The following is a 25,922-nucleotide window of genomic DNA, read 5'->3' as shown; positions in this document are numbered from 1 at the left end:
TTCCATTGATCAGTTTATTCATACACCAGTAACATATTATCTTAATTACTAAAGCTTTTAAAATTCTTAATATTGGTAAAACAAGTGTTTATACCTTGTTCTTCAAGATTTTGGCTGTCATCTGTCCTTTGTATTTTTATACAAAGTTTAGAGTTAGCACAAGTTTCAACAAAACAAAATCTGTTAGGCTTTTGATTGGAATTGTATTTAGTGTGTGAAAAATTTCCTCTTTATAATAGTGCATTTTCCATTGAATGAACCTATCTTTCCATTGCTGTGGCCTTCCTTAAATCTTTTGATAAAGTTTTGTCATTTTCTTCTTAGAAGTATTCTGTATATTTTTGTTAAATTAATCTTTTTAAAAATTTATTTATTCATTTTTGGCTATGTTGGGTCTTCGTTGCTGCGTGCAGGCTTTCTCTAGTTGTGGCTAGTGGGGGCTACTCTTTGTTGTGGTGCACAGGCCTCTCATTGCAGTGACTTCTGTTGCAGAGCACAGGATCTAGGTGCGCGGGCTACAGTAGTTGTGGCTCGTGAGCTCAATAGTTGTGGCTTGGAAACTCTAGAGCGCAGGCTCAGTAGTTGTGGCACACGGGCTTAGTTTCTCCATGGCATGTGAGATCTTCCCGGACCAGGGCTCGAACCTGTGTCCCCTGCATTGGCAGGCAGATTCTTAACCACTGCGGCACCAGGGAAGTCCCATGTTAAATTAATATTGTTTTCTTTATATTTTTGATGCTATTATAATCTTTAAATTTTTTATTTGTTGCTAGTATGTGGAAATACAACTTTTAAGTTGATTCTTCTATTCAGCAATTTTGCTAAATTCTCTTGTCAATTCCAGTAGTTTGTATATTCTTTTGGATTTTCTGTGTATATAGTTGTACCATCTGCAAGTCAGGACAGATTCTTCTTTCTATTCCTCACACCTTTTCTTCTTTCTTTTTCTTGTCTAATTACATTGGCGGGAACCTCCAGTACAATGCTGAATAGAAGTGGTCATAATAGGCATTCTTGTTTTGTTCCTGTTCTCTAGGAATGCTTTCAAGGTATCCTGTAGACAGTTTATAGTAATTTTACTAAATTTAGAAATTTCCCTTCTAAGTTTGCTAAGAGTTTTTTTTATGATCATAAATGATGTTGAATTTTATAAAACAATTTTTTTTCTGTATTTATTGAGAAAAATGATTGTTTTGCTGCCTTTATTCTCTTTATTCTTTTTATGTGGTCAAAGAATTGCTTTCCTATTATTAAATCAACATTTTTCTGAGGTAAAACCAGTCTAGTCATGATGTGATTTGTTTGTTTTTAATAACTGGATTTGGTTTGTTTTAATATTTTTGCTCAATATCAAGATTATATATCCTTATACAGTGAGCTGGAGAGTGGCTTTCTTTTCTTAGTTTCTGGAAGAGTGTCTATAAAATTTACATTACTCTTCCTTAAATGTTTTGTTACAAATCTGAGGTGAAGTGTGTTTGGTTGGAGTCTGGTTTGGTCTTTGTGGGATACTGATTCAAGTTTTTTATTAATAAGAGTACTTCTTATATAATATTGGTAAATGGAATATTCCCAAGAATCTGTCCATTTCATCTACATTTTCAAATTTATTAGCACAGTGTTATCCCTGCCCACTTTTTATTGTATGCCAAATCTGTACTGATGTCCTTTTCATTCCTATTACTGCTATTTGTAGTATACAAATTTATACCACTGTGTATTATGTAAGATATTTGTATCATCTTTCTTTTTTACTTGACCAGTCTTACCAGAGGCATATCACTTTTTTTTTTTTTTTTTTTTGTGGTATGCGGGCCTCACACTGTTGTGGCCTCTCCCGTTGCGGAGCACAGGCTCCGGACGCGCAGGCTCAGCAGCCATGGCTCACGGGCCTAGCCGCTCCGCGGCATGTGGGATCTTCCCGGACCGGGGCACGAACCCGTGTCCCCTGCATCGGCAGGCGGACTCTCAACCACTGCACCACCAGGGAAGCCCCTAGAGGCTTATCACTTTTATTGTCTTCTTCAAAGAGCCAATATTTTTTTCCTTCCAGTTTTACTGAAATATAATTGTCATACAACACTGTAAGTTTAAGGTGTACAGCAGAATGATTTGACTTACATACATCATGCAGTGATTACCACAATAATTTTAGTGAAAGAAAAATAAAAAAATTTTTCCTTGTGATGAGAGCTCTTAGGAGTTCTTACAACTGTCTTAACAACTTTCATATATAATATACAGCAATGTTAATTATATTAATCATGTAATTTACGTCCTTAGTGCTTATTTATCTTATAACCGGAAGTTTGTACCCTTTGACTACCTTCATCCAGTTGCCCTTCACCCCTCATCCCCACATCCCCACCTCTGGTAACCACAAATCTGATCTCTTTTTCTATGAGATTGTTTGGTTGTTTTTGAAATATAATTGACCTACAGCACTATGCCAATTCCTGGAACATAGTGATGCAATATTTCTATACATTACAAAATGGTCACTATGATAAGTCTAGCTACCCTCTGTCACCATACAAAGATGTTATGTTATTATTGACTGTATTCCCCATGCTATCCATTTCATCCCTGTGACTCATTTATCTTGTATGGGAGTTTGTACCTCTTAATTCCCCTCACCTATTTCACTCACCCCTCTCCCCTCAGGCAACAGCCTATTTGTTCTCTGTATCTATGACTGTTTCTGTTTTGTTATGGTTGTTCATTTTTTTGTTTTTTAGATTCCACATATAAGTGAAATCATATAGTATTTGTCTTTTTCTGTCTGACTTCACTTAGCATAATGCCCTCTAGGTCCACCCAGTTGTTGCAAATGGCAAGATTTCATTCTTTTTTACGGCAGAGTAATATTCCATTGTATATATACAAGAGCCACTATTTCAGTTATTTTTCTTGTTGTATATTTGTTGTCTGTTTCATTGATTTCAGCTTTTTATGATTTTCTCTAGGTTGAGTTGGTCATTTTTCTATATTCTTGTAGTGGATATTTAGTTCAGATTTTTAACTTTCCAGTCTAATGCATATTTAAAACTATAGATTTACCTCTTATTGTACTTTAGCTCCATGTTAATTTTCTTTTTTGTTTGTTTGTTTGTTTTTGTTTTTTTGCAGTATGCAGGCCTCTCACTGCTGTGGCCTCTCCTGCTGCGGAGCACAGGCTCTGACGTGCAGGCCCAGCGGCCACGGCCCATGGGCCCAGCTGCTCCATGGCACATGGGATCCTCTCGGACCGGGGCACGAACCCGTGTCCCCTGCATCGGCAGGTGGACTCCCAACCACTGCACCACCAGGGAAGCCCCATGTTAATTTTCTGTGCTACATAACAAATTACCATAATTGTACCAGTTTAAAACAGCATACTTTTATAATCGCACAGTATTTATAGGTCAAGAGACTTGGCACAGCTTAGCTAAGTCCTATGCTCAGGGTCTCAAGGCTACAGTCAAGTAGTCACCTGAACTGCCTTCTTATCTGGAGCTTGGGGGTCCTCTTCCAAACTCATCAGGTTGTTGACAAAATTCAGCTCCTTGCAGCTGTAGAACTGAGGCCCTCAGCCACTGGAGGCTTCTCCTTTCCATAAGCATTTCACATCATGACTGTTTCTTCAAGGCCAGCAGGAGGAAATATTTTGCTTTCAATCTCTTCTTTCAGGGAAGGCCTGACAGGATTCACCTGATGAGATGGGAGGCCCTCCCCTTAAATAATCTTTTTGATGAATTTAGAGTCAACTGAATAAGGACCTTAACTACATCTTCAAAATCTTTTCACCTTTGCCATATTCTTTTGGTAAGAAGCAAGTTATAGGCTATGCCCACACAAAGATATTGATATGGAGATAGGGATTTCAAGGACCATCTTAGAATTCCACCTACCACGAACTCCATTCTACAAGTCTTGATATCTGTTTTAGTTATTCATCAATTTCAAGGAGTTTTCTGATTTCATTATTCTAATTTGAGCCATAGATATTATTTAGAACTATAATTCTTACTTTCCAAAAATAAGTATTTAAGTTCTCTTTTATTATTGACTTCTAATATAATTGCATTGTGATCAGATAATATATTCTGTATATGATTTAAATTCTTTGGAAATTTTTGACAATTGCTTTATGAGTTCATTTACTGCCCTCTCAATTTATATATTGTCATATATTCTGTATCTAGAAGTCATTACTATTGTCTTATATAGCCAATATTAATTTAGATTTACCCATGTATTTGCCACCTTCTTTGCTCTTTGTTCATTTTTTATTTAATAAATTTATTTATTAATTTATTTATTTTTGGCTATGTTGGGTCATTGTTGCTGCATGTGGGCTTTTCTCTAGTTGCGGCGAGGGGACTACTCGTCATTGCGGTGTGCAGGCTTCTGATTGCGGTGGCTTCTCTTGTTGCAGAGCACAGACTCTAGGTGTGCAGGATTCAGTAGTTGTGGCTCGTGGGCTCTAGAGCGCCGGCTCAGTAGTTGTGGCGCACGGGCTTAGTTGCTCTGTGGCATGTGGGATTTTCCCGGACCAGGGCTCGAACCCATGTCCCCTGCACTGGCAGGTGGATTCTTAACCACTGCACCACCAGTGAAGTCCTGCTCTTTGTTCTTTGCTGTGTCTTTGAGCTTCCATCTGGGATAATTTTCCTTCCACCTGAAGAATACATTTAGAATTTCCTTTAGTGCCAGTCAGCTGGTTGCAAATTCATGTTTTTTGGGTTTTTTTAATGTCTTCATTTTGGCTTCATTCTTGAAGGAGATTTTTGCTGGACATAGAATTCACTTGGGGATATCTTCTCATCATCTTCTGGCTTCCATTTTGTTACTATGAAGAAATCAGCTATCAGTCTTTTGCTCCATTGAAACTAATCTGTCTTTTTTCCTCTGGCTGCTTTCAAGATTTTGTCTTTGTATTTGATTTCCTGCTGTTTAATTATGCTGTGTTAAGTGAGAATTTCATTGTATTTTCCCACTTGGGTTTTATTAGGCATCTTGGATGGGCTGACATGTCAGTACTGGGACATTCTCAACTATAATCTCTTTAAATATTGCCTCTGCCCAATATTCTCTCTCCTGTCTTCTGGGGCCCTGAGTAAACATATGTTAGACCTTCTTGGTGTATTTCTCATATCTCTTCATTTTTCTTCTATATGTTCTATATTTATTTTCTCTGATCATCCTAGATAGTTTCTTCTTATGTAGCTTATAAATCACAAATTCACTTTTCAGGTGTTTTTAATTTGCCATGAAACTCATTCATTGAGTTCATAATTTCTATTTTTATATTTTTTAATTCTGTTTTTCTGTTAGATTCTTTTTCTTATCTGCTCTGTTACTTTTTATGGTATCCAGTCCCTTGCTGCATTTTTCAGTGAGGATTTTGTATCCATGGATTACACTTTGTGTCTGAGAATCCCAATATCTATAGCCTGCTTTCTTTCTGTTTCTGCTGTCTATAGTTCATGTTGCTTCTAGTTAATGTTGTCTTTGTTATTCTTCTACCTCATTATCTTTGATTGTTTGCATTAGAAACGTGAAAAAAAAATAATGTAAGATCTAGGGTGATTTTCTCTTCCCTAAGAGGTTTTTGTTTCTTTCTGCTGTGTACCTGTGGTCATTAGCAATCTGGAACTTAGGCTTTAGATTTTATGGCCTTCCAGAGGGCCCACTGCACTGCAGTTTGTACCCTCACTCCAGGGTAGCGCCCTTGGGCTTCAGTCTAGAGCAAGGGGTGTTTCACCACTTTTGGTGAATACCAAACCCAACCATTGTCTTTCCAACTCTTGTTGACGACAGTACAACTCTGCTTCTCAACTTATTTCTCTAGATTGGCAGCCACCCGAAGGGCAAAAGTAGCTTCCTGAACTCAACCTCTTCCTGAATTTGATGAGGTAAATTCTGTCTTACGTCTTCAAGGTGCTTATTGTGTTTCTTCATATTTCATCTTAAGTGGAAACATTGGTCCAAGTGACCTGTTTTTCATTACCCACCTCTAGAAATTCAAGGTTACATCTTGGTCATGAATAAGATGTACAACATCTGTGCTTTCATTCTCTACTGTACATCACTCTTGGGTGACTCAAGGAGTTCCAGATAACCTCCAGATAGCATCCTTTTATCAGTGACTCATTTATTCATTCAGCAAATATTTATTTAGTGCCAAGTATGCTCTATCCTTTTTTCTAGAAATAGAGATTCAGTGATAAACAAGAACTTAGTGTTTTGTTCTAGGAGACAGACAACAAGCCAGTTTTCATATGAGGTGTTTTTAACCTGAGGCGAACCCTTTAAAATTATTTGCAAGGTTTAATATATATCTTCAGTCTTCTGAAGAGAGTTTGTAGTTTTCATCACATTCTCAAAGGAGTCCATGACTCAAAAAGTTTTATTGAAGAATCACTGCTCTGTATGATATTAGAGTAATTTTAGCTCTTTTATATTAATATAAAGGTTTGAATTGTAAGCCTAATTTGTTATTTATTCCACATTGTGGGAATTGCAGAGCTGGACGTTGATTAGCTTTAAATAAAGCTTTCTGTTATTTAATAGATGTTTGACTAAATGTCTGCTGTGTGCTAGGCAATGAGGATACTGAAGTAAGTATGATAATTTATACCTTCAAGCATGTGCACATAGACCCCAAACAGAAAACTATAAATCTTACCTAAAAATAATAGTTCTCAAACATTGGTGGTATAAGAATCACCTAGTCAACTTGTAAAAAACTGATCTTTCTCAGGTTCCTTCCCCTGAACCAGAGTCTTTGATTCAGTACACCTGGACTGAATCTTGGACATCCCTCCAGAATTCTGAGGCAAGTGTTTTTAAACCATATTTTGAGAAGTAATAATAGTAAATACTTTTGTAATACTATTGCCTGCTGTACTATGTTCTGCATTCAATATAATTTATTTACTTCTCTCAAATAAATTATAACTATTATATTTAAAAAACTGCTTTTTCCCATTTTACAGATTAAGAAACTGATGCACAGAACAGTTAAATTGACCTGACAAAGGTCACACAATTAGTGCTAGAACCAGGGTTCAAATGCAGATATCTGCAGGGGCAGGCTTGTACGGGCAAGCTTGTGTCTCCCTGTGTATATGTAGCCTCCCAGTCACGCAGAGATAAGTGAAGAGCTGATCTTGACCCTCAGTGGCTCTCTCATTTCCAGGATCTCCCTGTTAAATTTTTGGCCAGTCCACTGGTCTGCTGCACACCTCACGTGAGATCACGACTTCAGGCTAACAGCTATGGGCTTTCTCCATTTATTTCCTCCCAAGTGTGCAATTTTTCTTGACAGCACCACTAGGTATGGACTTTTTGCCCTCTACCAAGTCAAGCTGGCTCCCTCCAGCTGTGGGGCTCCTGGCTTTCATTGCTGGCCTCATGCTGGTAGCACTGTTGCCCCAACAAAGCTGAGGAGTATATGGGGGTTGGGAGATAAGAGCAGCTTCTGGTTAGAATGCTGCAGATTCCCACTACTCCTACCCAAAATTCAGCAGAGTTTTTTAAAGTGAATAAATGATTCTCAATTTGTTGTTTTCCTTTGGTCAATTTCCAGAGCCCTCAAATGATTGTTTTTGACAATTTTGTCCAGTTTATATTTGTTTTGGGGGGAGAGAATTTGATGATATCTTCACTGTCACTAGCAGTCCCTCCTATCCATTTTGTCAGGTCTGGGATTTGATTTTACCCCACTTACAATCTAATAAGTTAGCCTATTACTGTTTCATGGATTCTGGCAGAAGACACAAAACTCCTGGATCAGAGACAAAGGATTTTGTTACTCATGACACAGTGAGCGGTACTACTATCAGCATATTTGCAGTGGTTCCTCTTGCTCACAAGCCCCCTGTGGGTGATACAAGGCCCAGGTCCGTGCTACACATGCAGTGGGTCTGTGTCACATCTGAGGAACACTGAGCTTAAGGAATCCACCACTTTTATAGCAACCAGTAAGCAAACTTGTTCTCTGCCCTGGAAGGAGACAGTACCTCATATCTCAAGGTTGCTCACTGTAAATGCTACCCTAAGAAATGGCTCAGGTAAAGAGTAGTCAGGATCTTGCACGTACTCAGTAAGATATAGAGGAACATAAGAGACACATGGATAACTGTGTCTCCCAGTTCATTTCATCTAAATAGCTTATTGGAATGAAGTTGTTAATATCTTTCATATTTTAAATGTCATGATCTGTGGTGATGTTTCCTTTTTATTTCTAGTATTGTTATTTGTGTCTTCTCTTTTTTTGCTGACTAGTTTTACCAGCTGTTTATTAATTTTATTAGTCTTTTTCAAAGAACCATCTTTTGCTCTGTTATTTTTTTTCTAATCTTGAATTTCTGGTCTTATTTTTATTATTTCTATCTTTTTATTTGGATTTCATTTCCTGGGTTTTTTTTCTTCCCTAATTTCTTGATGTGGTTGTTTAGACAGTTGATTTTCTGGCTTTGTTTTCTGATATGCCCATTTAAGCCCAGAAATTTCCCTCTCATTGTATTTTAGCTATGTCCCACAAGTTTTGATATTTAGTATTTTTAGTAACATTCAAATCGAAATATTTTGATTTTTGTTGTGATTCATTTTTTGACCCATGGCTTATTTTGAAATGTGTCATTTAATTTCCAGACATATAGGGGCTTTTCTCATTTTTGTTTTTGTTTTTCATATTAGTGGTTAGTGAACACATTCATATTATTTCAGTCTTTTGATTTGTTTTGATTTGCTTTGTGGAGACTTGCTCAATGGCCAAAAACATGGTCTTATTTTGTTAATGTTCCATATGTATGTGAAAAGAATATGTGTTCTGAAATTGTATTGGGTGCCATAATCTGTGTCTGTCATTGAGGTCAAGTTCATTAATCATGTTCAAATCATTTATATCCTTACTGATTGAGCTGTGAGTCTGATGGACATACGTAAGATATCCAGGGAAATGGTAGAGTAAGTGAAAGAGGACAGTGGATCATGACCCTGAAAACACGAGCATTGAATGCCAAGGGTTTCAAGGGTATGAAGCCACAGGAAAAACGTTTTACATGTCAGAGAAGCCATCTCTTTCCTGACTTAATTAGCACTCCTCCCCACTTTACTCTGCTTTCTTCCATACATTCATTCTTTTCAATGAATGGATCTGAAATTATGCACAATGTCTGTCCTCTGTCTCCTGCTCTAGACTGCAAAATCTCCATGAGGACTGGGGCCATCTCTGTCTTGTTCACACTGTATCCCTAGTGCCTTTAGAAGACTCAAAATATTTGTGGCATAAGTGATTGGTGCATTTTCTTGACATGTATACTTGATAATTTGGGGAGAAAAATTTAACTTGTAACCAGTTTGAAAATTTTTTTAGTACAACATGTGAATATTTATGAAGAACAGTGCAAAATCTGGAGCAATTTAAAACAAAATGAGACAATTCAAGTAAATTTGCCCTTGACAGTGACTTTAGGTTCACTTATGCATGTGATGTGGGTGATGAATGGGGAAGTAAATGTTTATCGCATTTGTCATTAGTGATATTTCAATGAAGAAGTTTGGAAAGCAGTGGTATGAAGGGTTGCCAGAGGAAGAGGAACAGGCAGAAGAGACTGAAAGAGAAGAATTTAACAAGTAGGATGAGCATGAAGGCCCCCATGGGTTAATATCAAGGAACTAGAGTATCTGGAGACAATGATCAACCTTGTCAATTGCCAAAGGGAGATTAGGAAATGAAAAGGAAATGAAGGCAACAAAAAGTACCAGATTTAGTAACAGGGAGGCCACTGTTTACCTGAAAAGTCAATAGAGGGAGGAGGAGAAACCAGCTGTCAGTGGATAATGAATTGTGTTGACATGATGCTTAACAGGGCATTTCACCAAGTAATTACTGTCGGCCAGTGCCACCTTCAATGGCCCATCCTCAGGTAGGGGGGAGAGGAAGAGAAAATAACTTAGCTCTACCAGTAGTAAGCCTCTGAGATCCAGGTATGGACCTTCAGTTCCAATGTACTATTCATTGTCTTCTCTGATGTTTAGTAATGGGGTTCTCCTCCTTTGGCAGTGAGTAGGGATTGCCTGAAAAGAAGGGGGGGTTGGGGGGGTATGTGGTTTCTGAACTGGGTTCTTTGGGAATGACTGGGGTTGGGAGCCTGAGATAGATATGGTAGGATAACATATTTGGTTTTATCAGGTATTTTATCCTTCTTAGAATTACTCGGTTGCTTTTCTGTTCTCCCTAAATATTCAGCGGAGTTCCAGTCTATTTCGGCTGTGAAAAAGAATCTGAGAAAGGAATCTTTCTCAAGGTGCCTTTTGGTTGGTGTTGAGAGTGGGGAGGTACTGATACGCCACCACCCGCAACCAGGGATGTAGTTGACTGCAGCAGTAGTCAGTGAGAGAACCCCAAAGAGAAAGAGCCAAGGGACCAACTTGGAGGGCCCGGAGAGTCGCTGTACCTCGGGAAGGGTCTTAGAGGGTTGGTTTGGGTGAGACTGGCTGTTTCCTTCCTTTAGAGTCTGGGGGCTTCTGTTGGGAGCCCCGGGCTCCGCTGCAGGCTCAATGCTGGGCGCGCTGGGTAGGCGCGGAAGCAGCGAATGCAGCTCCCATGCCCGCACCACGTCTGTAAGGAACAGACAGCTGAGTCCCTGGCCTCCAAGTCGGGCCTCAAGGGACATTAAAAAAAAGAGAGAAACAAAAAGCAGCGCAGGGACAATTACCCTGCGCGAGTTCCCTTCCTCCGCCCTGCCGGCCTCTCCTTCCCGCCGCCCAGAGACTTCCAGCCTCGTAAAGCTCGGACTCCCTCCGGCGGGGCCGGCCTGCAAGGGTTAAGTGGTGGCGCGTCCCGGAGGGGAGGGGACTCGGCGGCCCCCTGACTTCCGCGCGCCCAGCCTCGCGCGGCGCGGGGCCGCGGGCGTGGGGCGGGGTCTGCGGCGCGCAGTGGATCGGCCGCCTCTCCTTCCCGACGCCCATGGGAAGTTGCGCAGCCCTCGGCGGGCGAGGAGGACGGATCCGTGGCGGAGCTACCGCGCCGCCCGCCTCCCCGGCAAGTAGCGGGCGCCCGGGCGGGTGGGCTGGGGGCCGGACGGGCGCGGGGGTGGGCGAGCCGGCCGTCCTTCCAGCAGAGTTGCCTCGCTCTGAAGGGAGCACACCCGCCAACTCTCTGCCTGTCTTTTAAGTTTCATTTAGACTAGGAAACTTATCTTTTAAAGAAACCTCAGAACCCTAAGCAAAGAGCCCAGCGTCTCAGGGCTTAAAGGTTCTTTGGGAGCCTCCGCCAGGCACACTTGAGCCAGTGCTGAAAGTTTTGGTTTTGGTTTGCTGATTTGGGATCTTGTCCCAAAGCTAATTTGGATAAAAATAATTTGGGCTGGCAGCTGTGAGCTCGTTTTCAGAATTTTGTTAGTTAGGACCTCTCCAGTTTTTCATGGCAGTAAACTTTGGTTTTAAAAGTCTTTAAAAATAATCTTAAGTAGTGCGTTGGTTATAAATAGAGATAAGCAACTCCATGTTATATCTCACTGAAATCAGAAAGTAGATGGGCATATATAGAATAATGCCTTACATTCTCCTGAAACAAAGTAAATGTTACTCAGATGTCCAGCTGTATGTTGGATGTCTTGCACCTCACCTGTTGAATCATTGGCTCCCTGTGGTATTTTTAAATTTATTCGTTTAACAAATACCTTTTGATAAATAACTCGCCTTTAAATAATCCCGCTAGACCAAATGTCTCCTCCTAGGTCCCACCCATTTCTTTGCTCCCTTTTACTTAAAAAGACAAAAGAAAGAAAGAAAAGAAAGAGAATGAGAAAAAGCTCTTTGAAAGACTTGCCTCCAAGCCTTTATTTCTCCTCCTCCTGTTTCCTCCTCCACACTCTCATCTCAGGCTTTTTGTCTCCATCACCCCCATGTCACTTGTGAAATCCAGTGTCTGTGTACATTTCCACCTCCTGTGACACAGTTGTTCGCTCCCTCCTCCTTGATATTTTTTCTGCATTTGGCTCCCAGGTCACCACCATCTTCTGCATTTCCTTTCACCTCACTGGTCACTCTTTCTGTGTCTCCAGGCTTTTCCTTCTTTTCTCGACCACTGTTAGACTGCCACAGTGCTTGGTTCTTGGCCATATTCTCTTTTGAGCCATAACTTTCTCCCAAGGCAGTTTCTATCCCAAGCCATATTTCATGACTATAAATAACATCTATAAGCTGATGACTTCCAAATTTTTCTTTCTAGTTTTACTTCTGTCCTGAGCTCTAGATGCATGTGTCTAGCTATTTGCTCAACATCTCCACTAGGAAGTCTGATCAGCATTTAAATGTAGTATGTCCAAACAGAATTACTGATACACACCCACCCAGTCCTCTTCTGTTTGCCCCTCACTTACCTTCCTTATCACAGGAAATGTCACTGCCATTCAGTGAGGCTGAAACTCTAGGGATCGTCATCGACTCCTCTTTTCAGCTCTGACCCCACATCCAAGCATCCAGCAAACTCTGTTGACTCTACCTTGAAAAGATAGCTCAAGTTCGACCACATATTATGTGCCCTCTCTAACACAAACCACAATTCTCTTTTACTGGACGACTGTGAAGACTCCGATTTGGTCTTCCAGCTTCTACCCTTGCTTCTATATAGTGTTTCTCCAAATAGCAGTGGTTTTTTAAAAAATATCTAATCAGAACTTTCACTTCCCTTCAAAACCTTCTGGTGGCTTCTTATCAGAATCATAAAAACCAAATTCTTACCATGGCTCAAAGCCCTGTGTCATCTCACCCCTGACTGCTTCCCTGGTCTTATCTTCTGCTCCCCCCACCCCGCCCCGGCCCCGGCCCCCGCCCGCCCCCGCCCTCTCAGATGGAGTGGCTCTGATCTTGCTGCTGTACTCCTTGCCTGCAGCAGGCCTCTGCTAGGCCATCGCAGGCTGTACACCTTCACTTTCCTCACTCCCCTGTTGACATACTGTCTCAGGGGTTACTGCCTTAGTCCTGGTAACATCTTCTTGTCACTGACCCTCTGGGTTGGTGGCTGTTAGATACTGAACGCTGTTCTCTAATATTCCGCGAAGCTTATGGCACCGTTAAATCCTTATTGGTTGCTAGGACTCTCTAATGTTGAAAGTGCACAAGCAGCTTTCTCTTGAGTCTCACTTTGGTAAGATGTACAAGTTTGCCCTTACAGTCTGTGTTTTTATAAAACGTTGTTCCTGGTTTGGAGAAGGTTTGCCCTTTAAGGCTAGTTCTCATTCTTAAATATAGAAAATGAAAGGAAAATACTCTATTTACTGGAAAGAACATGCAATATTTTTTTTCAATTCCTTTGCTTCAGTGGGAAGCAGTAGTCTCTGATTCAGAGCGTTGTTGAGTGGTACCAGTAACAGGTAGTTTTAATGGGAAGAAGAAAAATGAAGGCACTTATTCAGAGAATATTATACACGTCTTTAAGTTGTGTAGTGACTGAGCCAGTGTCAGAATAACAAGATTCATAGCAAGATTCAGTTCTCTTTTTAAAATATGTGGGAATGGAAATGAAAAACAATATTTTCATCTTCACGAAAAGCTGTTGGGGAATAAAAGACCGTTTAATTTACATAATGTTTATTTCTCATTTTAATCCCAAGGAACTAGTTCTGTTATGTTACCAGTAGAATAGGTACTATTAGGCTGGCCAAAATGTTTACAGAAAAACCTGAATGAACTTTCCGGCCAACCCAATACCTTCCTTTCTTTTAAAAGAACAGAAAAAAAATTTTTTTTTCTCATTTCAGAGTTGGGATTTCAGATGCTTGAATAAACATATACAATAGAAGATTAAATAAAATTTTAAAATAAAGGGATTTGGAATATGGAACAAAGAGTAGAAGGGTTAAAGGAAAGCCATGAGTGAAATCATGATCAAATCTCCTACCCCAAGCTTCTGTATGTTGATTAGACAGCACTCATCGCCCTGGACCTTCCTAGCAGCTGAGAAAAGAGACAGGCTCCACAGGTGAAAAAGATGGTGCTCAGGGGAAGACCGGTTTGTGTATTTTTGTTTTCCTACCTGATAGAAGCAATTTTTTAAAAATTAATTAAACATTTACTTGCTCAAGGACCTGTTTTAGGTACTGTGGAGATGAATATTCTGCCTTCTAGTATGTGTAATTAAGTAACATATTGGAGGACCCCTGTTGGGTTTAGAGTTAGCAAATCCAGACTGTTGGAAAATTTGCATATAGGTTAAAAAAACAAAAACAAAAACAGGAGATCAAACACTTAAACCTGGAGGTGAGCTCAACCCATCCAAAATGTGCAGATATCGCACATAAGGTATATACTATTTGAGGCATTAAGTGAATGTGACCTCTATTTAAAAACACAAAATCTAGAGAATAATGTATTTACTAAAAAATCTTTTTTTTTCCAGATTACATTATCATTGTAGAAAAAGGGTGTATAGATACAGATACATGTACATTCACACATCTATAATACACAGCTAACCAATGTTAACTTTTTGGGGTACTTCATTCCAATCTATTTTCTCTATAGTTTGTTTTTACAAAGTTTTACAGTATATTTTATTTTATAGTCTATTTTTTCCACTTATTGTTATGGAAGCATTTTCTCATGTCGTTAAAATAATTCGTAACATTTGTAAACATTTTGATGATTTAATGGGTTCAGTCATATGAATAATATGACATAGTTTATGTTGCCATTCCCTACTTTTTGAACATTTTGATTGTGTACCTCTAATAGAATGTTGGCTAGCCTATGATACTATGTACAAGTTCTCTAATAAGAAAATATAGTCATGTAACTCATACTTCAGAATTGCAATAAAATGTTTCCATAGATCCTGTGACAGGAGAAAGCTGAGCAAGTTTGAGAAACAAAAAAAGACACACATGTAGGGAACTGGGGGAGCAGAGGGAAGAAAAGCACGAGATAAGCTTGGAGCTGAAGGAGCCGGATCATGCAGGGCATCCTTGCCATATTAAGAAATTTTGATTCTAGGAGCAGTAGGAACCCATTGCAGGGGTGTAAATGGTAGTAATTTGATCAGTTGTATGTACTTAATTAAAAAGATCATTGTGGCTGCTGAGTGGAGAATGGATTAGACTGACCAAGAGTGGCCGTAGGAGACCGATTAGGAAGGAGCAGTGTAGTAGACTAGGGGAGAGATGTTGATCTAGAGTGAAAATGCAGTGAGGAGGGAAGTGGAACATTTTGAGATGTGTTTTACAGGTTGGCTTGCTGACAACACGGAAGTGAAAGTGTAGGAATGGAAGGGGAAAGTGGAAAGTGATGCCTGAGGTTTCTGGCTGTTGTAACTGGGCAAATGATGGTGCCATTTTCCATGGTGGAGAAGTCTGGGAAAATGAGGTGGAAGCTACCTCCCAGGCCATCAGGGAAGACAAGTTAAAAGTGCTGTGCGATACATATTATAAGAAATATGAGCAAGATATTATGGGCAGCCGGAGGAGTACTTAACTCAACCTGGAGATCAAAGGAAAAGCATTCTGCCAAATATGACCCTTGAGCTGTATCTTGAAATGAATGTACCATATTTATATTCATACTGTTTTTAAAAATGTAACATAATTGCTCATTAAAAAATCCATACATTTGGATAGGCTGGTCCCTATTCTGATTGAGTCAATAATTTATATGGTAGGGATGATAAAGAGCTATCTGTTCAGCTGTCTCTCAACTTGAAAAACTGTGTTAGGTCTTATATATGTGTATATATATATATATATATATATATTTTTTTTTTTTTTTTTTTTTTTTTTTTCCAGTACGTGGGCCTCTCACTGTTGTGGCCTCTCCCGCTGCGGAGCACAGGCTTCGGACGCGCAGGCCCAGTGGTCATGGCCCACGGGCCCAGCCACTCGGCAGTATGTGGGATCCCCCCAGACCGGGGCACAAACCCGTGTCCCCTGCATTGGCAGGCAGACTCTCAACCACTGTGCCACCAGGGAAGCCCAGGTCTTATATTTGGAATTGTCTAATTCATTCATTCATTCAGAAGGTATTGTTGAATGCTGACTATGTGCAAAACTCTGGAGATACAGTGACAAGCAAGACAGATTTGGTGTTATTCTGATAGAGTTTACAGTCTAATGGGAAAGATGAGAAACTAAGCAGATACTCAAACATATAATGAATTGTAGTGTGACTAGAGCCATGAAGGGAAGATACAGGGTTTTAGACTCCTACAGATCCCTAACATTTCTGATGCAAGCTTTGGTACCTAAAATGAAAAACACAGGCACTAGCTTAGTTAGACTGTAAGTATCAATGGGTAATATTTGATAATTAATCCTTTCCTTTATACTGGGCCTTTGCTATCCTTATGGATTCTGTGCAAGTCCCAAAAGAAGAAAATAAATAAATGACAGCTGACTCTCAATAATGTTATTTCAGTAAAGAATAGGTGGATTCAAATTCTACCTATCCTATTCCTGAAGATATTGATCACCCTAGCTGGGATTTTATTTTATTTTATTTTTGGGGGGGGGATTTTATTTTAATAAAATATTTCCAGTGTGAAGAAGTCTGGAAGAAAAGTCTACATGTTCCTTGTCTGGCTGGCTCATGTCTATTCTGTTGGGTCCTGACAGTAAATACCATGGGCGGTACAGGCCTCACGGCTCCTGTTGGAACTCTTCAACTCTGCCTCTGTAGCATGAAATTTGCCATAGGCAATACAGAAATGAATGGCATGGCTGTCTTCCACTAAAACTTTACTTATAAAAACAGGTGGCAGACCATGTTTTGCTGCTGACCTGCTGTAGTTCCCTGGCCTGGATTTGGATGTTGTATCAATCATAGTTTTGTTGCAGAGAACAGTCTACTATAGCTAGTTTAAGCAGAAAAGTGTGCCTTAGAGGATATTACAAAATGTACAGTGTCACTGGGTAAGTTGAAGAGCTAGAGTCCAGATTGAGTTTCTAGGATGCCTCAGACCACCACCTACTGAACTGGTCTAGTGGCGCTGGAGCTTCTTTAAAATTTATTTATTTATTTATTTATTTTTGGCTGCGTTGGGTCTTCGTTGCTGCATGCGGGCTTTGTCTAGTTGCGGCAAGCGGGGGCTACTCTTCGTTGCAGCGCGCGGGCTTCTCATTGCGGTGGCTTCTCCTGTTGCGGAGCACGGGCTTCAGTAGTTGTGGCATGGGGGCTCAGTAGTTGTGGTGCGCGGGCTCTAGAGCGCAGGCTCAGTGGTTGTGGCGCGCACGGGCTCAGTTGCTCTGCGGCATGTGGGATCTTCCCGGACCAGGGCTTGAACCCGTGCCCCCTGCATTGGCAGGCGGATTCTTAACCACTGCACCACCAGGGAAGTCCGGAGCTGGAGCTTTTGCCACAACCATGAAGCCTCCTGCCAGATCAGCAAGCTGCCAGCTCTGAATCACACCAACTCTGCTAGAGTCTTAACCAGCACAGTCACTGCCTCATGCTCTGCCTCCCTTCATAGTTAACTCGCACTAGTAAGTACATCTGATGGGCAGAACTTAAATTACATCCAGAACCCTAGCTTCAAGGAAGTCTAGGAACTAGAGCTTTTAGTACTTGTGGCACAGGAAGTACAGGAAGGTTCACTAAAAGGAAGTTGGAATAAGTTTTGCGTGAGCAAATCTGCAGGATCTGTTACAGAACGCCCCTTTGGCTACTTAACATCCATACCTTCCCTTCTTTCCATACCTAAACCTCCAGACGATGATAGCAAGAAATGTGCTCTCTTACAATATAATGCAGCCATCCCTGATAAAAAAAAAGCAAAGTGCACTCACCTTCTCCCAAGAAGCTAAAACCCAAAGTCCTGTAGGTCACCACATCATCTGCAGTATTCATCACAGACATTACCCTGGGACCTAGCACCCTCAGGAGTTAGGTGGCCTCTCTCCTCTCCCAGGGAAAGGGGGAGTAGGAGAGAGAGCTGCCCAATGACCAAGAGGAGAACAGCTCAGCTCTAAGAAGCTCCCATCCATACTTTTCATCCTTTCTCTCTACTAGCCAGTTCCCTCCGTTTCCAAGCATTCTGAGTTTCTCCTCTCTTCATGGAATCCTCTCCCCACCCTATGTTCGTTTGTAGCTGTTAGCTTCCTTCCTTCTTAGCTAAGCTTTCCCCGCCCCCGCCCCCTCATCCTCTAGACTCCTGAGCATACTGGTGACTCCCACCATCCCCTGTAACTGCTCCGGTGAACCTCAAGGGGCTCAATGCCTTGGACACTGACCACTGCTCGAGGTACTCTCCTGCCTTGGCTTCCGGATTCTGTGCCTGATTTTCCTGCTGCTCGGGTGCCACTCCTCCCTCTCCTTTATGGGTCCCCCTCCTCCAGGTGCCCCTCAGGCATTGATTCTGTCTTCAGCTCTCTTCCTTCTCTTTTCTTTCTACTTGTTTTCAGTTACTCACAGATTTGAGCTAGTGTCAAGCTTTTATCTCCCATCAAGATGCTCTCCTCACGGGCTTCCCTGATGGGAAGTCCTCCTGCTGCTGCAGGAGACACAGGTTCGTGCCCTGGTCCGGGAGGATCCCACATGCCGCGGAGCGGCTGGGCCCGTGGGCCATGGCCACTGAGCCTGCGCGTCCGGAGCCTGTGCTCCGCAACGGGAGAGGCCACAACAGTGAGAGGCCCGCGTACCGCAAAAAAAAAAAAAAAACAATGCTCTCCTCAGCCTCGGACCTACATGTGTAAGTACCTATTGGACAGCTCCTCTTCCAGGTCACAGGCACCCTAAGCTCCCTGTGTCCCAAACTGGATTAACTGGTCAGCTACATCCAACCCCCACCCTGCTTGTCTCAGCAAACGACTCAGCGAATGTAACAAGGCATAGACTTGGGAAGCATACTTGATCCTTCTTTCTCCATCACCCTCCCAACCCCTGGCACCTCCTACATATCTTCATCTCCACCATAACTTCCTTAGTTCAGGGCTCTGCTTTCTCATCTAGGTTACTCATCTAGGTTACTGTAACAACTGATTGTTCTCCCCGTCCAGGGCCTTACAGTCCTTAAGCCTAGTCTCCTTACTCTCTAAAACAAGTCAGATCCTGTCGCTCCCCTGCTTAATACCTACCAGGGGCTCTCTGTCTGCCAACACGATCAGGTTCAAAGTCCTGAACCAAGTAAACTAGGTTCCTTACTCACTCTAATCCTGTTTATCTCTCCATCCTTATCTCTCACCACTATCCTCTCCCCTCATACCCCTGCATATTTGGACTTGAGCCATCTAAATACCTGGTGCAAAATGATCCTAATACACTGTGCCCTCTGGTGCTTCAGTGTTTTTTTTTTTTGCAAGTGCTGCTCCCACTGCCTGGAAACTGTCTGCCTCTCGGCCTTACTGATGCAGTGCTCCCCACTGCCTGTCCATCCCGAGTGCTCTGGTAGCACCCGTTATTTGAATGAAGCACCAGTGCAATGAGTCCTAATCATCTGCTTATCCTGGGTCCACATCCCTAAAACGCAGCAGGTCTTGGTGCAGAGTAAGTTTTCAACAACCCTTATTAATAATGACAAAACCTATTTATTAATTGAATTAAGGGAAGAAACTATTAATTTTGTATGTATTTCCCACAAGATGGTGCTATTCAGATAGGAAATACAACTAAAAAGTTCTCCAGGGCTAAAGGATCCAAGTACTAGATGCCTAAATGTTTGTTAAATGTGTTAAATTTCAGAGGCAGTGATTTAAACGCATAAGCTTTTTCTGTAGTAAACACATAGGTTGAAAATGGTTTGTGCGTATGTATTTTATTATCAAATTATTACTGATCATTGTTTTACTTACTGCTTTTTGGGAGCCTCTCCTCCCAAGTGGTCAAAAATTTTTTAAAATGGAAACAGTAACTCTTAATTCTAGGGCAACAAACTTTTAAGGAGGGCTGTATTGGGGTTTTTCAGAGATACAGGACCAATAGGTTTTATAGAGGGAGAGGGAGGGAGGGTGGGAGATCCATTTTAAGGAATTGGCTCATGTGACTGGCGGGGCTGGCAGGTCCCAAATCTGCAGGGCTAGAAACAGACAGGAGATGCCTGCAGTCTTGAGTCTGAACGCTGGAAACTCAGGTGGAATTTACGTGTTGCTGTCCCAGGGCAGAATTCCTTCTTCTTTGAGGAGCCTCAGGTTTGCTCTGGCCTTCACTTATTAAGTTCCACCCACACTATGGAGGGTAATCTTTACTCAAAGTCTACTGCTTTATTTATTTTTAAAAATAGAAATATAGTTGATTAATACAATATTATATTAGTTTCAGGTGTACAGCATAGTGATTCATTATTTTTACGGTTAAAGTCTACTGCTTTAATGTCAGTCTCACCTAAAAAATACCTTCAGAGCGACATCTGGTCTGGTGTTTGGCCAAACAGCTAGGCACCATAGCCTAGCCCAGCTGACACATACAGTTGACGCTCACAAAGATCTTGGTGAGGAAAGTCAACTTTGTATGAAAGAGAAATTCACACTGAAGGGTCAGTTTTTAGTTTGGGACAGGGGAGAGAGGGCTGATGGCTGTAACCACCCTGAGGAACCTCCTGGGAAATTTCTGCATGGAGAGGGGCTGTCCTGGGATAGGACCCAACGGGTGCTGCCCTGACTCTCCTCCAGCCACAGAAGTCTTCTGCTGGGAGCAAGAGTGCACACAGACACTAATCAGCATTGGGTAGGGCTGAGGAAGAGTAATAACCTGTGGACATGGTAATCTCACCCCAATAGGCTCCATCCTGTATCATTTATACGACAAAATGAGATTGAGGTTTGGGGCAGTCCTAAGGAAGGGGTTTTGCTTCCTCTTTTACTGAGAACAATGAAACAGTCAAAGGGAACTTCTGCAGGTGTCCTCTGCCACATCCACTCACCCCCCTGTAGGCACACAGCTTAGTTCTGCCTTCTCTAATTGCTACTAAAGTAAAACCGTAAAGTTTTCTTTAGCTTCTTTGTTATGTATTTAATAACAGTATTAACTGATGACATTTGTGGAGCACTCTTCTAAGCCATTTGATCTTTGTAAAAACCTTAAAGGTAGGTATTATAATTATCACCATTTTACACATGATGAAATCAAAGCACAGAGATATACGTACAGTAATTTGTACAAAGTCTTGCAGTTTTTTTTTTATAGTAGGGCTGGGATCTACATTCAGGCAGTCTGATTCCAGAGCACGTAGTCTTAATGAGAATGGAATTTTTTATTTGTCTCTTGCATGCTCTGGTTCTTCTTTATCTTCTTTCTTATTTCCTGTAACATTTGTGCGCACTTGCCCAGTGTGCATATATGCCGTGCTGTTCTTTTCATCTTACTCCTATTGAATGTGGGGGGATTCCTTTGGCACCTTCGTTTGCCTAGATATAAAGTGAATACATTCTGGACTCTCTTTCCTTCTTATCCTGGACCTGTTGATCTTCCCTTCAGAACTTCGGTTTAAGGGCTCCATTCTGATGGGTTGTATCTTTCCACATTTCTGTTGCCCTGAAGGGATGTGATTAGCTCAGTTGGGCTGTGGTCAATAGTAATTGGTAGTTTTGGTCTTAGATCTTTTCTGGGGCAAGGGATAGAGGTGGAGGTGTCATTCTGTCAAGTGAAAAGCAAAACCAAACCAAAAAAGGTTCAATCTTACACAGAGCTATTTGGCCAAATCTATCACTATGATAAATGCATTTGTCCTTTGATACAGAAATCCTGTTTGGGGCAATTATTCTGCAGATGACCTTGCACATAAATGACCGTTTTACAAAGTTATTCATTGCTGCATTGTTCATGATAGTAGTAGACTGGAAACAAATCACATATTGAAGAACGGGACAGTTATGGTACATTCACATGTTAGGAGATGATGTAAATAAGAGGAGGTTCTCCGTGTGCTGATATGGAAGGCTCTGAAGTTATATTACTAAGGGAAAAAGCCATCTACTATCTATCTATCTACTTACCTACCTACTGCTGTTTGGCAGTGTATGTGTATATATACAGTAATACTTTTTTTTAAAAAAAGGAAAGAAAAAATATATGTATTCATGAGGAAATATTGGAAGGATATAGGAAAAGCTAATAAAAGCAGTCACCAGTAAGAGGCCATGGGGGCAACAGGATGGATGGGAAAGACAAGGATGGGAGTGGGACCTTTCAATATAAATATTTTCAAAGTTTACCCCTCTAAAAAAGTAAATAAAAAATGTACACACACACACACACACACACACACACACACGTTTTTATTCCTGTGAACAGTGATCCTGTGTGCCTCTCCCCTGCAGCCACCTTCACTCTCCTCCCGCTTAGCTGGGGGGAAGGAGCTGAAATCTCAGTGTTTTAACCCTGATGCTAACTGTCCCTGATGGAGGAGGAGGAAACTGAAGAGGCTTCGCAGGATTCTCTGTGCCAGCCTTCTCCCCTCCCCTATTTCTTTCTGCGTTCCCTGCCTTCCTTCTGTTCTCTTTGTTGATGGAGTTAATTAGCTCAGGGTGAACACAGTCAGGTTCTCCCCACTTCCTTCCAGCCTTGAGAACCCCTGTGAAGAATCTGGACCACTTCCCCATCTCTGACTCACGTGGTGGTGGGAAAGGCAGATCTCCAGTGCAGAACTTCCCACATCTTTTCCCCTTGGCTAACTCCTTACTCTCCTCTCCAAATTAGAAGGTTATGGTGAAGTTTTCAGACATTGTCACTAATTTTCTTCTCGCTGGTCTGCTTCGGGTGGGGCTGGGCAGGAGTGCTTGGAAGTTGGAACAGCACATCATAGATTTCTGGAGTATTTTGCTGTTTTTTGCCGACCAGTGTTTAAGAAAAATGAGACGTAAAATTGTAATTTTTGTTCAGAATGTAATTCTTTTGTTGTTTATTTTTATTTATCTCAAAAGATTCTGTGTTCTGACTCAACACACCATTTTACCTTAGAAGTTTTCAACACTTTTTAGTGAAAATCTTTTATATTACTTCACATGCACTCATCTGCAGCAGCTAGTGATTAAGATGATGAAGTTAAGTTGGTTTAAGAAACCTATCTCAACGAATTAAGTGAAGATCATTTTAATTGACACTTTAATAGATTTCTCTGGATAGGTTTTTTTTTTTTAATTAAGGGGAACCTTCTTTCGCAATTCTGCATGGTAAAACTTTTTTCATGATACAATAAAAAAGTCAGCAGTTAATCCTAACCAGTGAAGAGAGTCTGAGTTCATTTAGGTTTATTAATTGGGATATCAATAGCATTGGAGGGTTGTCATGCCTTAGACTACCACTTGGTGGCTGGCACAGTGTACTGTGGATCAGAACCTAAAGTACAGACAGAATAAATGACAGGCAACAGCCAGCAATTCCTTCACTATTCAGAGGCAGTAGCAAACCCTTTCACTCCTTATATACATTAGAAAAAAATTCTCGGTGTTTTTCCTTGTTTTTTCTTCCCATAACAGTTTTTCACCATTTTTGCTGAAGGGTTCCTTCTAAACCTGAAATATTTTGGTATATGTAGCTATGTTACTTAGGTCATAATGAATAAAATTCTGATTTCTTCTTGAACTCTGGTCTTTGCCAATGAACAATAAATAAAAATGCTTTAGAATACAGCCTATGGGCCCATAGTTTGAAAACATGGAATTTATAATTATCTATTCTAAATTTTCTGTCTTTTGATAAAAAAGAACCCCCCTTGAAACTGCCTGTCTGGGGGTTATATTAACAGCACTGCTGACATTATCTGAAAATTTGTTTAAATTAGATTCACATGGAGTACCTTTCTTTCACAGCTGATCTAATTCTTACACCCTGAATTTAGGATTTTTAAAATAAATGAACGAGTATAGACTACAATGATTATTTGTTAATTTCACTGGTGAAAATCACAAGGCTTTGTTTCCAGATTCCACTTCCAAACTAAGATGTTAATTTCTCCCTAGGTGAATAAATGTTTTCTTAAGTATTCCCAAGATTAGCTGGGAAAGATATTCCTTACTTTTCACAATCCTTATTATAGTTTCTCCACCAGCCCCACTACAACATGGCCTGATCCTAGACAAACAAAAAAGCTCTGAACCCATGAATTCTGGGCAACAAGTCATTTGACATTTCAGATCTTCTCTTTGTTCTGAGTCAGTAGAGCTGCCTGCTAGCCATCTTTAGGATATTTGTATTCTGTTTTGTATTTGTGTTTGATACAAAAACAAATTTTGTGTTTAATGTTGGAATATTCGATTTCTTTAGGTTTTCCTGTTTCTAGCTTACACAGTAATTTGGTTATGGAGAAGTTGGATTTAAACTCCGTATGGGTAGAGTTGATATGGTACCTTTTCTCTAAAATACCAAAGTAATTTATTTTAATTTGGAGGTTTATAGTGTGGTTATAATGCGATTTAAAATTTCCGAATGTCTCCTGTTATATTAAACTGGACCCTCTGTTTAACTTACCCTTGATTACCTGTGGTAGCCCTTGTGAAGCTCAAAAAAGACCAGTGATTTCATTTCCCAGTGATCTGTTTGACAATTCTTTCTTTATATTATCATCTTTTTGAGGTTTTCGGGGTGAATGAAATTTTCCATTTTTAATGTTTTGATTAAGTTTATGGTATTCTTCTGCTTTGTTATTTCTCCTTTTAGAATGAAATGAAATGCAGAGAAATAAAGCTTTCCTATTCTGATTTGGATCTTTATAATGGGTATCGGAAAGTCTAAAACGGATCCCTGCCCTCTTTCTCTCTCTTGGGGTAAAAGCCAGAGTGTGGATACGAGTCAAAGACATCACAAGTCAGATTCCAAGAAATCTGAAGAAATCTCCCTGAGTGATGCCGCTGCTCATAGCAATACAGCAGAGATACCAACAGGGGAGCAGGAGGGAGCCAAGGGAGTGGAGGAGGTGCCAGAAGAGGAAGCAGAAGAAGAGGTGTTCCTCAAATTTGTGATACTGCATGCTGAAGAAGACACAGACGAAGCCCTCCGAGTCCAGAATCTGCTGGAAAATGACTTCGGCATCAAACCTGGAATGATCTTTGCTGAGATGCCATGTGGCAGGCAGCATTTACAGAATTTGGATGATGCTGTCAATGGGTCTGCCTGGACAATCTTATTATTGACCAAAAACTTTTTAAGAGATACCTGGTGTAAGTTCCAGTTCTACACGTCCCTCATGAACTCTGTTAACAGGCAGCACAAGTACAACTCCGTCATCCCCATGCGGCCCCTGAACAACCCCCTGCCCCGAGAAAGGACTCCCTTTGCTCTGCGAACCATCAACGCCCTGGAGGAAGAAAGTCGTGGCTTTCCTACACAAGTGGAAAGGATTTTTCAGGATTCTGTATATAGGATACAGCAAGCTATATGGAAAGAGACCAGAAATACGGTACGAAGGCAATTTATTGCCTGAGATGGAACACACAACACACAGCAGCTCTTGTTTTGTAAAACAAATGATTTATCTCCACTCGAGAAAGCAAATTTCTAGGAAGAGTTTAGATGAAAGAGAACCTTACTCTTACAGAAACTTATGGAGCCCAAGAGAGATAAATTTCTGCAGGACAGTCTATGGAATTGTGGGACTCTTCGATGTTTCCATAAACTTGAAATTGTCAGAGTTTCAAGCACTCTGTTTCCTCTCACAGTTTTCCTAGTTCATGATTACAACAAAGGATATTTTAAATTCATATTCCTCGTATTGAACTTGATCAAAACCTTATATGACAGACATTTAAAAAGTACAATAACACTTTGATTTTGTTCTCAAAGGAACCGCAGGAAAAAAATGGCCTCGAGAGATCCGACCGCCCTCACTTTCGAGGCACCTCTCATGAACGTTGCAATAAAGCGTTCCCCGTGTTGTCACCCAGAAATAGGGATAGCCAGACTAGGACATTTAGAATGTTGAGTGCTGATAAATATGAAACCCAAAATAGATGCGAGACTGGTAGGGCTCTTTAAAAGAATCCAATCAAATGTGTTTCCTTTCTGCTGGAATT

At 40.9% G+C, this 25,922-nt stretch overlaps 1 protein-coding gene across 2 annotated transcripts; it reads left to right on the top strand.

Annotated features, from left to right (window-relative positions):
* The first annotated feature begins 10,914 nt into the window (after positions 1–10,914).
* TICAM2 (TIR domain containing adaptor molecule 2) lies at positions 10,915–25,610 on the top strand. 2 transcript variants are annotated; one of them, XM_081231107.1, is made up of 3 exons: positions 10,915–11,039; positions 13,926–14,008; positions 24,571–25,610. In XM_081231107.1, exon 3 carries the CDS (start codon positions 24,626–24,628, stop codon positions 25,331–25,333), a length of 708 nt encoding a protein of 235 aa, XP_081087233.1. In that variant the 5' UTR covers positions 10,915–11,039; positions 13,926–14,008; positions 24,571–24,625; the 3' UTR covers positions 25,334–25,610. The 2 variants fall into 2 exon arrangements, with proteins under 2 accessions (XP_081087233.1, XP_081087234.1); XM_081231108.1 differs by lacking the exon at positions 13,926–14,008 and having other exon boundaries at positions 10,915–11,035.
* Positions 25,611–25,922: the final 312 nt, after the last annotated feature.

The sequence above is a fragment of the Mesoplodon bidens genome (genome assembly GCF_964165515.1).
Source record: "Mesoplodon bidens genome assembly, chromosome: 4".
Lineage (NCBI taxonomy): Eukaryota > Metazoa > Chordata > Mammalia > Artiodactyla > Ziphiidae > Mesoplodon > Mesoplodon bidens.
Note: the sequence above shows the minus strand (reverse complement) of the source record. Positions and strands in the feature narration are given on the sequence as shown.